The following is a 14,582-nucleotide window of genomic DNA, read 5'->3' as shown; positions in this document are numbered from 1 at the left end:
GAAACCCTGTCTCTATTAAAAATACAAAAATTAGCCAGGTGTGGTGGTGCATACCTCTAATCTCAGCTGCTTAGGAGGCTGAGGCACGAGAATTGCTTGAACCTGGGAGGCAGAGGTTGCAGTGAGCCCACATCACACCACTGTACTGCAGCCTGGGCGACAGAGTGAGAGTCCATCTCAAAAAAAAAAAAATAATAATTAAACAATTAAAAAAAAATAAAAGTGACATTTCTTGAAGTTGGATTTTCTAAAGAGCCTATGTAGATTTGTAAACATTAACACTATACTACATTGAAGAATTCAATTGGATGTCAGATCGTGGAGCTTTTTTTTTTTTTTATGCTTTAAAAGAATATTGTTAGTGATGGAAGGTTTGTCAAGAGTGGATAATCTTCAAAAAGGAGACTCAGAAGAAGTTAAAAAAAAAAAAACAAGAATATGTTATTGCATTTTCTTGGGTAATGATAGTACTAGCAATTTTACACATCAGTAATCTTGATAGTAAATTTTAAGTTCCATTTAAGAATCTTCCTGGGTTTTTTAAATTCATCTCAGATTTTTTTTTAGAGTTGAATAAAATTATTAAAGGCTAACTGAATGCTTTTGCAATTATGAATTTTATTATTTGACAATACATATTAGAAAATCTCCCAAATTTAACACAGAAAAAGGTATTCCAACTAACAGTTTTAAAGAGATTATTACAAATAAAATATTCCATTGGTAATGTACTTACTTGATTTTATAGTAGCTGTTTATTTTATTTTAAATATTGATTTTGTTTCTCAGCCAAAGCTTAATGTTAAACCTTGGAAAAAAAATTGTTTCTTACAGGGCTGATCCCTTATCCAACATGGTTCTAACCTTCCGTACTAAAGAAGATGCAGTTTCCTTTGCAGAAAAAAATGGTATGTTTGGTCTGTTTTTGACAAAGTCAAGATATGGTTTTATGTTCTTAACCTTAATTAAAATCAGTCAGGTATACAGAATTTGAGTTGAAATCCAGTGCTTTCAATGTATCTAATATTTAATATATCCAATCCAGTGGTTTCAGACTTTTTAATCTGCGTCAGAACACCCACCTCCAAAAAAAAAAACCTAAATTGGAATACTCATCTAACATGTAAAAGACAAAGTGCTCTAATTTGAAGTACAGACAGGGAATGAAACTACTGAACACCTACCTTGTTTATGAATTCATCTGTGAAATTACTAACATTTGGTTAAACTTAATTGAACATATATGGCAGCCTAGTCCAGTTTTGACACCTCCATTTACAATTAAGTTCTTTGAACCAAAATGCAATGCCAAAATCTAGTCTATTAATCTATTTAATAACTCTTCAATTATTTGAAAATATTGTTATATTGCCTGTAAAATTTCCCTTCAGCCTAAATGCCCACATTTGCTACTTTTCTAGATATGGTGGGCCTAATACCAAGCCTAATCTCAACTGTATAATAATATTAATGCAGCCTAAGAGTATATTCGCTTTTGGGGCAGCCACCTAACATCATTGGGTTATATTGATCTTGCTATCAACAAAAATGCAAAATGTCTTCCTTTTTCCTTATTTTCTGCTGTTAAGCCAACATAGTATAGTGAAAGGAAGTTTTGTAGTCAGACTAGTGTGGATTCTAATCTTGATTATGCCACTTTGAAGCTATATGATTTTGGATTAGTTTCATAACGGACTTAATGTTTCTTAGTTGAAATAAGGGTACCTACCTCGTGAAGCGGGAGACAGCTGATACATAATAGATATTCTACTTGATAACTATTAGTTCTGACCTTCATCTCCCTCCAGCTAGTATGTCTGCTATTTGTCTTCCTTAGATTCAAATGCACTACTAAACATTTGTACCTAATGTATCCTGTTATTCTAGTTTGTCAAATTGAATTTTTCTAAGTGCATTGTTACTGTGAGGCAGTATATAAAAATAAGAGATTATTAGTGTTGTCTAACATATCTGACATACAAATGTGAAAGCCCTATAAAGGTTATAATCTAGGCCGGGCGCGGTGGCTCAAGCCTGTAATCCCAGCACTTTGGGAGGCCGAGATGGGCGGATCACGAGGTCAGGAGATCGAGACCATCCTGGCGAACATGGTGAAACTCCGTCTCTACTAAAAAAAAAAAAATACAAAAAAAAAAAAAAACTAACCAGGCGGGGTGGTGGGCGCCTGTAGTCCCAGCTACTCAGAAGGCTGAGGCAGGAGAATGGCGTGAACCCGGGAGGCGGAGGTTGCAGTGAGCTGAGATCCGGCCACTGCACTCCAGCCTGGGTGACAGAGTGAGACTCCGTCTCAAAAAAAAAAGGTTATAATCTAACATATTTGCTTTCTTTTCCACTTAGTATTGTATAGCTTATGATTAAAAGACTGAAGTCAACCTATCTGCCTTTGAATCTGTGTTGAGTCACTACCTGTATGACTTTATACTTCTGTTTCCCCATATGTGCAATGAGAATTACTATGAGGATTAAATGAGTTAATAAAAGTAAAAGTACGTAGTTAGACTAGGGTCTGACATATAGTTAAGTATATGATAGTATATAAATATATCCTATTATGTTATTAATAGACTTTAAAAAACTTTTTTTATAAGGTTCTTAAGTGCAATTCCTTATTTATACTTTCTTGGCAAGTTCCAAGTTTCTTAATTACATAATTGTTCTTAAAAGTGGTTTTTTAAAATATTATTTTGACTTAAAATAACATTGCTCTCTTTTTAAACTGTAACATAGTTATGGAACACAGTTCCATTAATTTTTTTTATCTTTTCAGCTTACCATATTTCATGTCCGACACTTTGAAAATTATTCATTTGAAGTCTGTGACGTGAGTTTAATAACAGGAAATCTAATTAAATTGTTAAATCCCTGGTTAGTCTTTCTCTGAGTGGTCACAAGGACTGCATGACTACAGTTGCCATGTGAATTGCCAGTGTGAGCTCACCACTGTTCCTATTAAAATCAAGTGGCTTTCTCATCTGACTTCTACCTCCCCAGGAAAGAAAATTGAGGAACACTATCAAAGTCTATAGAAAGTGTAACTTTAAAAAGCCTAGTGGTTAGTGACATAAAATTGTAGGCTAACAGTGAATCAGGAATTTTAACCTATAAGATAGCAGAACTATGTCCTGTCTTGGTTACCGCTTTGTGCCTAGCACCTAGCACAAAACCTGACATATAATGGACACTCAATATCTGATGGAATAATAGACTTTCTAAAATATATTTCTCTGGCCAGGCACAGTGGCTCATGCCTGTTATCCCAGCACTTTGGGAGGTTGAGGTGGGTGGATCACTCGAGGTCAGGAGTTGGAGACCAGCCTGGCCAACAAAGCAAAACCCTGTCTCTACTAAAAATACAAAAATTAGCTGGGCGTGGTGGTGCATGCCTGTAGTCCCAGCTACTCAAGAGGCTGAGGCGGGAGAATCACAAGGCGGAGGTTGCAGTGAGCTGAGATCATACCACTACACCCCAGCCTGGGTGACAGAGTGAGACTCAGTCTCAAAAAATAATTAATAAATAAATAGAAAGAAACATATTTCTTTACTCAAGAATTTGAAACCATTCTCATCCCCTGGAAACGTCCTCAATGATTATTCCACTCTTGATTTCGCTGTAGTACTTACGATCTGCCTTATTTATTTAATGTATAGCATTCTGTGTCTTTAAATAGATAAAGCCTGTTTCTTCAGCTACAGTGGAAGCAAGATCTAAACAAACACCATTGAAGCATTATAGAAGTGGAGGTGGGGGATATTTTCCAAATTCCACAGCATCCCCTTCCTTCTGATTTGCCCCTCTTGGGTAGGTAAATAGTAGTGAAGGACATACAAATGGATCCTCCCTATCCCCCAGCTAAGTCATTTGTTGTCAGCTAGTGCTACTGAAGGTTGAGTGAACCAATGTTCTAATAAGGTAAGGCATTAAAAAAAAAAAAAGTTCGGATGCACTAATATGTAAAGACTACTGGATTAAGAGGCTGGTAACTAAGATTCTCATTCCACAGTGGTCTGCCTCACAGGAGAACTTGAACAAGTCATGCTTCAGTACACTTAGCCTTTTAGAAGCATATTTCTTTATCTTTGAAATGAGAAGTTGGATTGGGTAATGTTCAAAAACTATAGACTTCAGGATGTTAAAGCCCATGGGCTAGTTCATATATGTCTTTATTTCTTTGCTATCTAGCCCAGTGCCCTACTCATATGCTGTCTAGGGAAAAATGAGTTTTTGTTAATACAGCTGATTCTGTGTTAACTGTGTTTTACTGTCATATTCAGTAAAATATGACAAAAGTTATACATTTATGGGCGTTAGTGCTTTCCTTTCAGTAGTATCTAGAAATAGGAAGTTAGGGTAAAACTGCCACATTCCTACACAAAAGATGATTTGTATATCACTTATCAAATTATATTTTATATTAATGGAGCCTAAAAGTATATTGGCTTTTGACAGTTATCAAATTGTATTTGATAATTGATATACAAATCAAATATCAATTGTATTTGATATACAGTTGATTATTTGTATATCAATTCAGGGACTATTCTGAAAATAAAAGCCTACCTTGTATCACCTTAGTTTTTTCATTTCCCTTTTAAATGTCAAATAAAAAGAGAAGTCATGAGCATGGTTTCCCTTGACATTAAAGATTGTAGAAAATCAATACAATAAGGGGAGTAAGATTTTCAGATTCAGTTGCTTTCTGGAAAACTTTTTTTTGGGAGGGCGTGGGGAGACAGTCTCACTCTGTCACCCAGGCTAGAGTGCAGCGGCGTGATCTCGACTCACTGCAACCTCCACCTCCCAGTTTCAAGCGATTCTCCTGCCTCAGCTTCCTGGACTACAGGCGTGCACCACCATGTCCAACTAATTTTTTTTTTTTTTTTTTTTTTTTTTTGAAGAGATGGTTTCACCATGTTGACCAGGCCAGCCTTGAACTCCTGAGCTCAGATGATCCACCTGCCTTGGCCTCCCAAAGTGCTGGGATTACAGGCGTGAGCCACTATACCCAGCCTTACAAAACATATTTAATGCCCTCTAATTATATTTTGAGACTTGGGTAATAAGTATTATCACCCCAGAAAGTAACATAAACACTAAATCATGAGCTAGGCACTATGCTAAGTGCTTTTCATTCTCATTTAGTAACTCTCTGAAGCAGGAACAATTATCTCCATTTAATTGTTCAAGGAAACAGGTTTAGAGACATTAAGTAACAGGGTCACTGACATACTTAGAAGGAGGTGAACAAGTTTTTCTTGAACAGTCGTGTTTATTCATTTATATATGGTCTATGTCTGCTTTTCAGCTACAGTGGTAGAAAAGTAGTTGTAATAGAGACTATATGGCCCCAGAGCCTAAAAATAATTACTACTTGGCCCTTTACAGAAAATTTTAGGTGACCTCTAGTCTAAACTGTTATCTATACTGCCTCAATACTCTGACATTTGTATAAGTCCCAAAATACCTTTCATTCAAACATCTTCAAAAGTCTATGTTTAATAGACAAATTCCTCAACTGATAATTCAAAGTTCTTCACAGTATAGGCACCAACTTATTACCAAAGCACTAACAAGTTTTATCTTACTGTGTTCCAACTCTACTTTCTGCCCTTACATTCCAAACCTGCTATACACCTTCCTCCCTCTACAAACTCATTAATACTGTTCTCATTCTTATCCCTGCCTATGAAACTCCAACCTAGCCTTCAAAGTCTATTTCATATGCTATCTCATTTCTTGATCCCTTTTCTTATTCCCCTCCTTCACTTCCACCTCCCGTCTACTACTGGATGAACTCCTCTTTCTTCCTGTTAACTTTCACAGTAATTTGTTCCTTTCTTGCAGCTCTTACAGTATGGTTTTCTCTTTTACCTTTTTTGTACTGCACTCAGTCAGAAGCATGTTGAACACATCCTATTTTATGTCAGCGCTGTATGGCTAGGCTCTGGGGATAGTTAAATAAGGCATGGTTCTTACACTCAAACTGTAATATTTTATCCTGCCTATTGGATTATAAGAATTTACCAGGGAAAACAAGTCCTATTTATATTTTAATGTGCTCATTAAATACTGGTGAATTTTAACAGCAAATTTAGTAATGTTGTAAATGATTCTCCAGATTATGCTTTAAACTTTTCTTTAAATCACCTTAATTTGGTGACTTACAGTTTTTTAAGAAGAACTGTTAATCTGTTAATTCCCTGTAATTAGAAACCTGAAGAAAGCAAACTATAGTAGGATGATTAACAACTTATTACATTTTAGTGTGTTTGTAAAATACAACTAATGAATGTTTTCCTGTCAAGTTAATTTGGAGTTTATCCTGAGTTTATTAAGGTTTAGCATCCTGAAGTATATTGAAACATACATAAAATGATGATTTCATAATGTTTAAATTGCTTCCAAACTGTATGTTACTTATTCTAAACTCTCCCTTTGATAGGATATCGAAACCTAGAGAAGTTAACAAAACAAGCCCCAGATCAATCACATTGCTTCTGACAACACCTAACCTTCTAGATTCAAGTCCAATGGTTTTCCTGATACTATGATGCTAGTAGATCTTAACAAATAATAATCTAGATCTACACGAATCCAATATGGTAGCCACTAGCCACATGTGATTTTAGCTCTTGATGTGTGTTTAATTTGAATTTAGATGTGCTGTAAGTGTAAATGCACACTGGATTTCAAAGATTTAGTATGAAAAAAACAAAATATCTCAATTTTTATTACATGAAGTGATAATCTAGAAATATTGGACTAAGTAAATTATTAAAATTAATTTTACATATTTCCTTTTATTTCTTTAATGTGGATACTAGAAACTTATGTATGGCTTACATATTTCTACTGAACACTGATATATTTAGCAATATACAGGATATACATTATATATATATTCTATGTAAATAGAATATTCTGTATAAATCGTTCATTAAATAATTCCTATAGTAAATGTGAGAAACAGGAAAATCATATCCAACTTGGAAAAGTTCAAATGTAATACTTCTTAAGAAATACAGTTCTGGGCCGGGCGTGGTGGCTCAAGCCTGTAATCCCAGCACTTTGGGAGGCCGAGATGGGCGGATCACGAGGTCAGGAGATCGAGACCATCCTGGCTAACACTGTGAAACCCCGTCTCTACTAAAAAATACAAAAAACTAGCCGGGCGAGGTGGCGGGTGCCTGTAGTCCCAGCTACTCGGGAGGCTGAGGCAGGAGAATGGCGTGAACCCGGGAGGCGGAGCTTGCAGTGAGCTGAGATCCGGCCACTGCACTCCAGCCCTGGTGACAGAGTGAGACTCCGTCTCAAAAAAAAAAAAAAAAAGAAAAGAAATACAGTTCTGTTCTTCAGGTACTCTTACCTAGAATGAATTAAGGATATGTAGAAACTCTTGTTACTTATAAAATAATATAGAGATACTATATATATATTTACTATATAGATACATGGAATAGACTATAAGAGTATCTCTAGACTATATATTATATATACTATCTAGATCGTATCTCTGTATATAGAGATAATATACTATATATACTCTATATAGTGTACTCTAGAGATGCTATAAGTTTCTATAGTATCTTTATAGTGGAGATAATAGAGAGGGATAATAGTGTAGGGATGTACTATATACCTATAGTATCTCTATAAGTACACAAGTTCCCCCATTAATCATCTGTTTTCAGTTCTTAACCAAATAAGGTATTATGCAGGCTCATCTTTTTATATAAGAATACTCTTATTTTTGAGATAAAAAGAAGTTCTCTTTCTCCTGCTATTGATAATTTCCGCAGCTGTCCCCTCAGCTTATATCTTTTTCGCATAGCTCGCTCTTCTTTACCTCACTTCTTATGGAAGGCTGGTGTTCTGAAATTGGAGAGTGGAAAAGAAGAAAAGATTGAATGTTCCCTATGACTTCTTTTTCTCACTTTTTCCACTACCATGTCCCCAAACATACTGACACATAAAGCAAATCTAAATAACTCCTGATTCTTTTAGCCTTAACCTCAAGGCCTCATCCTAAACATCTTAAGCTCAGCATCTATTCCAAAGGAACTCTTTAATGATAACGTTTCTTTGTAAAGAGGGAAAAAGAATATCTGGGGTTTCCTCTGAAATGTAGATGAACCTCACTTCAGTTCTTTGTGTACTAAAAAGACCCACCTTTCTCACCCATGTGGCTTTTGTCTTTCCTTGTGTTATATAGTAAGTGATGGGGTAGAAGGATGGGGTGGAGGAAGCTACATCATGGAGAGAGGAGGTGGAAGACTAGAATCTACTACCATTTACATGCTAATGAAAACCAGAAATGGCCTTTTTTCCCCCGTTTGATCTGATTTGAAACTTTGTGACTTTTCTCTAGTATGTCATTTTACCCCCTGTGTTTTTCTCATTGTTGTTAGCTATAAAAACTCTTTGAAATTCTCAAAATAAAGGAAGGTTTCTTTCAGGAATAGGAGGGCTGAGGACAAGCTGTGAAACTGCATTCTGTTCATAGTGGGTCTATTGAGGTGGAAAACCCGCCTCTGAAGTAATAGAAGGTAGAAGCAGGGAAGGAAACAGGTCTGGCCCTGGATCCAGGAAAATAAAGAAAGAAATAATTGGAGATGTAGCTTAGTACTTAGAATTATCCCGGAAGTGAACATCAGTAAGGTCTGGGCTTCCACCTAACGTAACTTCTTGTGAGGGAGGGTCTCAACCTCACATCCATGTATCTTTTAAAAAAACAAAATGAAACAAAACAAAAACTCAAAGGCAAGAATCATGACTTTCATATAGGTATAAAATGCAAGTAAAAGAATTTATTTTACTCAGATAAGGGGACAAGGCAGATATCATAACCAGTTCAAAGTAAAAGTCAAAACAGCACTAATTCGTGTGAAATAAAGAAATGTAGTGAATTGCAAATAGAGACAAAATTGGGTTTTGGTGGGGGAGGTCTATTAAGTAGAACATAGGACAGAAATTACATGTGTATCAATTGTGTACAACCTAAAAAGAATTGCCAGGTAGCTAAAAGATAAGGAACTGATCTAAAATCTGACCTGGAAGGGGAAGGGTGTGCTAGAAACAATGCATAGTTTTCCATTGAAACAAAAATTTTTATTTTTCTATTCCTTCTCCGTTTTGATTAGGAGATAATCTCAGCAAGAGATTATTTGTGATCACAAAATAAGATTGGTATGATAGTTAGCCTTATTGTTTACATAGGTGTAGCAAGAGTGTTAATTTGTCATATACGGTTTTTTTTTTTTTTTTTTTTTTTTTTTTTTTTTTGAGACGGAGTCTTGCTCTGTCGCCCAGGCTGGAGTGCAGTGGCCGGATCTCAGCTCACTGCAAGCTCCGCCTCCCGCGTTTACGCCATTCTCCTGCCTCAGCCTCCCGAGTAGTTGGGACTACAGGCGCCCGCCACCTCGCCCGGCTAGTGTTTTGTAATTTTTTTAGTAGAGACGGGGTTTCACCGTGTTAGCCAGGATGGTCTCGATCGCCTGACCTCGTGATCCACCCGTCTCGGCCTCCCAAAGTGCTGGGATTACAGGCTTGAGCCACCGCGCCCGGCCCATATACGCTTTCTTGTTTGCTTTGGTGAAAGTTTTTACAAGGAATCTCTGATTGGACTTTTAAGTCTCTTGAGCTAGGAAACCATGCCGGGAACTTGCCACTAGATTTATTTGGTATTACCTTTTAATTTGGGCAAATTCCTCCTTTCTCAAGATCTCCAAAATATCCTAAGAGTTCTTGCTACCATAAGACTGGGAATCCTATAAGCCAAGTGCGAGGCCACTTTTCCCAGAAGGACGTATTGTTATTGGACATATGCAAATAACTATATTGTCATGAAAATAAGAATACTCAATTAGAGTTTCTGAATTCTGGAAGAGTCATGGAGAGTGAGATATTATTTACAAATATTTCAATTTACAAAGTAAACTCTACTAAATTATAATGAGTTATAGATACCTTAAGAGGAAAGAGAGCTTTCTTACATGTACAAAAAATACATTGAGACAATATCAGCAATATTCCAAACATAAAATTATGATCGATCCTCATTAGTTCTTCAGTCCTATATAATTATTATTTGTTCTACTGGATCATAAATGTATCTGCTTCTTGACTAGAGTTCTGGATATCCTGACTCAGTCTACTTGTATGGTCTTAAAATTAAGTGATGGTATCAAAAGCCTCTACCCTCAAAGCATCTGGCATGGGCCATTTCCGCAGGGTTCTGAGACAATCCTTCTTTGTTGAAGATAAAGCACTCTGTCCTGTAGCTGATTGCAAGAGCTTGCCAGGAAGCATCAGAGTAAAACTAAAAAAATAAAAACTATTTGTAGATTATAAAAGACAAAATGGCTGTAGGTAACATTACCGGTAATTTTATTTCCTTCTTTTTTTTTTTTTTTTTCTTTTTTTTGAGACAGAGTCTCACTCTGTTGCCCAGGCTAGAATACAATGGTGCGATCTTGGCTCACTGCAACCTCAACCTCGTGGGTTCAAGCGATTCTCCTGCTTCAGCCTCCCAAGAGCTGGGACTACAGGCGCCTGCCACCATGCTCAGCTAATACAGCTAATATTTTGTATTTTAGTAGAGATGGGGTTTCGCCATGTTGACCAGGCTGTTCTCGAACTCCTGACCTCAGGTGATCCACCCACCTCAGCCTCCCAAAGTGCTAGAATTAGAGGCATGAGCCACCATGCCTGGCCCATTAATGGTGAGGCAGGAGAATGGCGCGAACCCAGGAGGCAGAGCTTGCAGTGAGCCCAGATCACGCCACTGCACTCCAGTCTGGGCAACAGAGTGAGAGACTCCATCTCAAAAAAAAAAAAAAATTAAAGTGAAATATATAGTTAAGAGTTCATAGCAAGAATAATGCAACTTAATCCACAAACGTTTTCAGCAAAATATCTGGTAATGTGGTCACTTAAGCCTATTTTCAAAGACAGTGAATATTCGTCTGATTTATAAAAATGAACATATTCTTTTATAGAGAAAAAATCTTGAGATACGACATAATAATACTGAAACATAACATGAATATGCTTGGCATATATTTAAAATATATAAATATCAAGTAAAAAGATTTAAGTCTGGAGTATGTCCTAAATATCGGTATATTAATAAAACTCAGAGAAGTGACATTGATTTTCAGTTGACATTTACTGGCCTAGAAGATGCAATACTTAAACTACAGAAGTAAAGATGCAATCAAGTTAATATTTTTATTAAAAATAACAAATTATGACTGATAAACTATACTGTAATTATTTGTTGGGCAGAGCAGTACAAGGACTCAGGTAAATAGAACACATCTTGAGCAGTGAAGGCATTGATAATTCCCCAGGAACTTACCATATAGCATAAATTTTGGTTAATAACACTTTTCCCATGAAATTTAACCTTGGGATGGCTAAGGATCTTTTCTGAATTGACAACTTTTCTCATAGTTGACAACTCTTCCCAAGTAGCTTGTTTATAGCATATAAAATAAACCTAATTATTTTTAGCACCTCTGTTTTCACAAAATGAAAGAATATATCTTTGTAATTTTCCAGAGGCCCTCTAGGGAATCTCAAAGATAATTCTAGGTGCAATGATATCCTGAAAGTTTTATTTTACATTTAGGATTCAGTTGTGGGAAGGTAAATATCAAAAGTTGTCAGGAGATGTGAACAGTTAGGATAGATATAGAATCACAGGTACCTGAGAAATGATATGTGGCCACTCACTGCAAAGTCACAATAAAACTTAAACATAGAAGGTAATATGATGGTAAAGAACCTTAGCTTTTAGCATTCTCTTTCTCTTTCTGGCACAGTCACTTTACTTGAAGACATAACTATTCTCTTTTTCCTTTAATAAACAAAAACATATCTCATAACCTTGCATGCAGAGTTTTACCTCTCTGCCACCATTTCTCCTATTCGAGTTTCATTTATATGTATCTTTTAACCAAAGTGACTGATTCCATAGAGAAACTGGGAGATGGATAATTGGAAATGGCTACACATCAGCATTTTAGTAGACTAGAAGATCTCATAAATACATGTAACTTTCTATAGCTATATGCATTCCTTATACTCCAACTTCTCCAGGTGGCAAAAATGAAAATGTTCACTAACGAACCCAGAGATACAGCCTCTCTGTAGCATATGAAAATAAGTAGCAAGAATATATACATTTAAAATTTTGCTTAGTAATTATAGTGGAGAAAATATGTCTTTTCTCACCCATCACATAGGTTCGTCTCCTATAATAAAGGACAGTTAAAAATAGAAAAGCACATACTTAATGTAAATTTTATGTGATACAGGACCCTTCAGAAATGAAAACCCAAAGAAACAGGAATACTTGTGTATTTTATGCTAAATTTGAAGAAAAAGTACATTGTGTTTGGAAATATGACTGGATAAAGAAGGTATGATCCAATAGTAATAAGCTAGAGAGAACTTAGCCAGGCCTGTTTGTTCAGATTCTTCTCTTAAGTCCATCCCTCTGTAATATTCGTTGCCTCTGGGTTATAGGGCACATGAATGTCTTACGATTTCTTCCATGGGAAGGCCAGGAAATTATTTTATGGTCTACTTCAAGGTACAAGTGTGGGAGGAGGTCGGAGTGGCCTTCTCTGTTTCTTCAAATGCCAAGATGCCATTATTTTAGGGTAGCATGTCCTGAACCCTATCATTATCAATGGATTAGTATTCTGTCTTACTTAGAAGAGATCTAGGGTTCACAACTAATTGATCACAACCGGTTACAGATTTCGTTAACTCCTTTTCCACTCCCACAGCTTGACTCCACTAGTCTTAAAAAATAATTTAAAAAAATAAGTAAAAGATCTGGATATCTAATAAATATTAATTACTTGACGATCTTGGAAATTAATTTTGAAGGTGACGTATTACAAAACATAATTATTGTTGAAATAAAGTCAATAATGAATCATTTTGGTTAATCATAAGTTTACATTTTTCATGACTAAACATTAAACAAGTAATTCTGGCTTATTTGATCAGTAAACATGTATAAGTAAGAAATACACAAGTGGAATAAAAGTCTGTTTGTATATTTAACATTGATAAACCAGAGAAAACCTTGCTGTTTTATTAAACCAAAATTATTAGTCTTATTTGTCAAGATTTACCTACACGATATGAACTTATCGTCTCAAAATGTTTGTTAGTTGCTCTAAGAGTACTTTTTAAGTACTCTTAAAAATTTCTAGCACACTGAACGTATTAGAAGTTCCATTTTCTTCTCTGAAAATTTTAAGATTAAATTTACATAATCACTTATTTTTCTCTGTAAGCTAATCAGAACAGAGTTCCTTAAAAAGACTTTATAATCTAATTCATCAATGCCACCCAAAGGTAGAAAAGCCTTAAATACATGCACAATAAGGCTTTTCTCTGTACAGACATTGATAGACATACAGTCACACAGAGTTTATAACTTCAGTTCTAAACTTTCAGCCATTAGTTAATAATACAAAATGATGAAATACCAAAGAGCTGTTCTTTTCTGAATACAAATTCTTAATTGATTTGAGTCCAAAATAGAATAGATTAACAAACTAGATTCTCCACTTTTTCCTACCCAACAGAGAATAGACCTCTATAAACCATTAATCCATTTACGGGGATCATCAGATGGTCAGATTGCAAAACCAATTCCCCAGATTAGTAGAGAGCAAAACAACACCAGAGTCAGCATAATTCTCTTGCTGCTGGATTCACCTTTTAGAGCCAAGAAAAGAGGTATGCAGGCTTAAGCATAAGGTATACCATTCCTTTGATGAAGAAGTTTGCCTGCATTTGGTCGATAAATCTATAAGATGTCTCAAGGGGACCTCCAAAATTGTTAAAAGAAATTTTCCAGAAAAAGATACATTGACTCTAGCATAGATATACAATAAACATGTATTGAAGGATTTTACTCATCTGATATAAGGGTGTCGGGCAAATGTTATAACCAGTTCAAAGGACAAGTCAAACAGCACAAATTTACGTAGGGTAAAGAAATGTTGAGATGAATTGCAAATTGAGACAAAACTGATTTTTCCAGGACTGGGTTGAGAGGGGAGTCAAAGCTATGAGAGAGGACAGACTTTATATATCTATCAATTATAGTTGATTCTCCTTATTTACAGTTATAGTTTATTTTTATTTTTATTTTTATTTTTATTTTTTTTTTTTTGAGATGGAGTCTCGCTCTGTCACCCAGGCTGGAGTGCAGTGGCTCAATCTCGGCTCATTGCAAGCTCCACCTTCCAGGTTCATACCATTCTCCTGCCTCAGCCCCCCAAGTAGCTGGGACTACAGGTGCCCGCCACCACGCCTGGCTAATTTTTTGTATTTTTAGTGGAGATAGGGTTTCACCGTGTTAGCCAGGATGGTCTTGATCTCCTGACTTCATAATCTGCCTGCCTCGGCCTCCAAAAGTGCTGGAATTACAGGCGCAAGCCACCGTGCCAGGCCCCACAGTTATGTTCTTTAAAGTCACTATGAAACACTAAATTAGCAAGAATTCTTATTCCTGGGGATATACATGGTTAGG

At 36.0% G+C, this 14,582-nt stretch overlaps 1 protein-coding gene across 4 annotated transcripts in view; it reads left to right on the top strand.

Annotated features, from left to right (window-relative positions):
- The window catches only part of NDUFS4 (NADH:ubiquinone oxidoreductase subunit S4), a 116,048-nt gene that overhangs the window by 94,449 nt on the left and 7,017 nt on the right, over nucleotides 1-14,582 (top strand). For 2 of the 4 annotated variants that reach the window (XM_023210551.2, XM_023210553.1), the window contains one exon: nucleotides 835-908. The exons of 1 other annotated variant lie outside the window; for it this stretch is intronic. In XM_023210551.2, the coding sequence (XP_023066319.1) occupies nucleotides 835-908 (74 nt within the window). Of the gene's footprint in view, nucleotides 1-834; nucleotides 909-2,788; nucleotides 2,843-14,582 lie in introns of all 4 variants that reach the window. One more of the 4 variants, XM_023210552.1, reaches the window with a different exon arrangement.

Source organism: Piliocolobus tephrosceles, chromosome 4, assembly GCF_002776525.5.
Source record: "Piliocolobus tephrosceles isolate RC106 chromosome 4, ASM277652v3, whole genome shotgun sequence".
NCBI lineage: Eukaryota > Metazoa > Chordata > Mammalia > Primates > Cercopithecidae > Piliocolobus > Piliocolobus tephrosceles.
The sequence above is the reverse complement of the archived record's forward strand: the minus strand, read 5'-3'. Positions and strand labels throughout refer to the sequence as shown.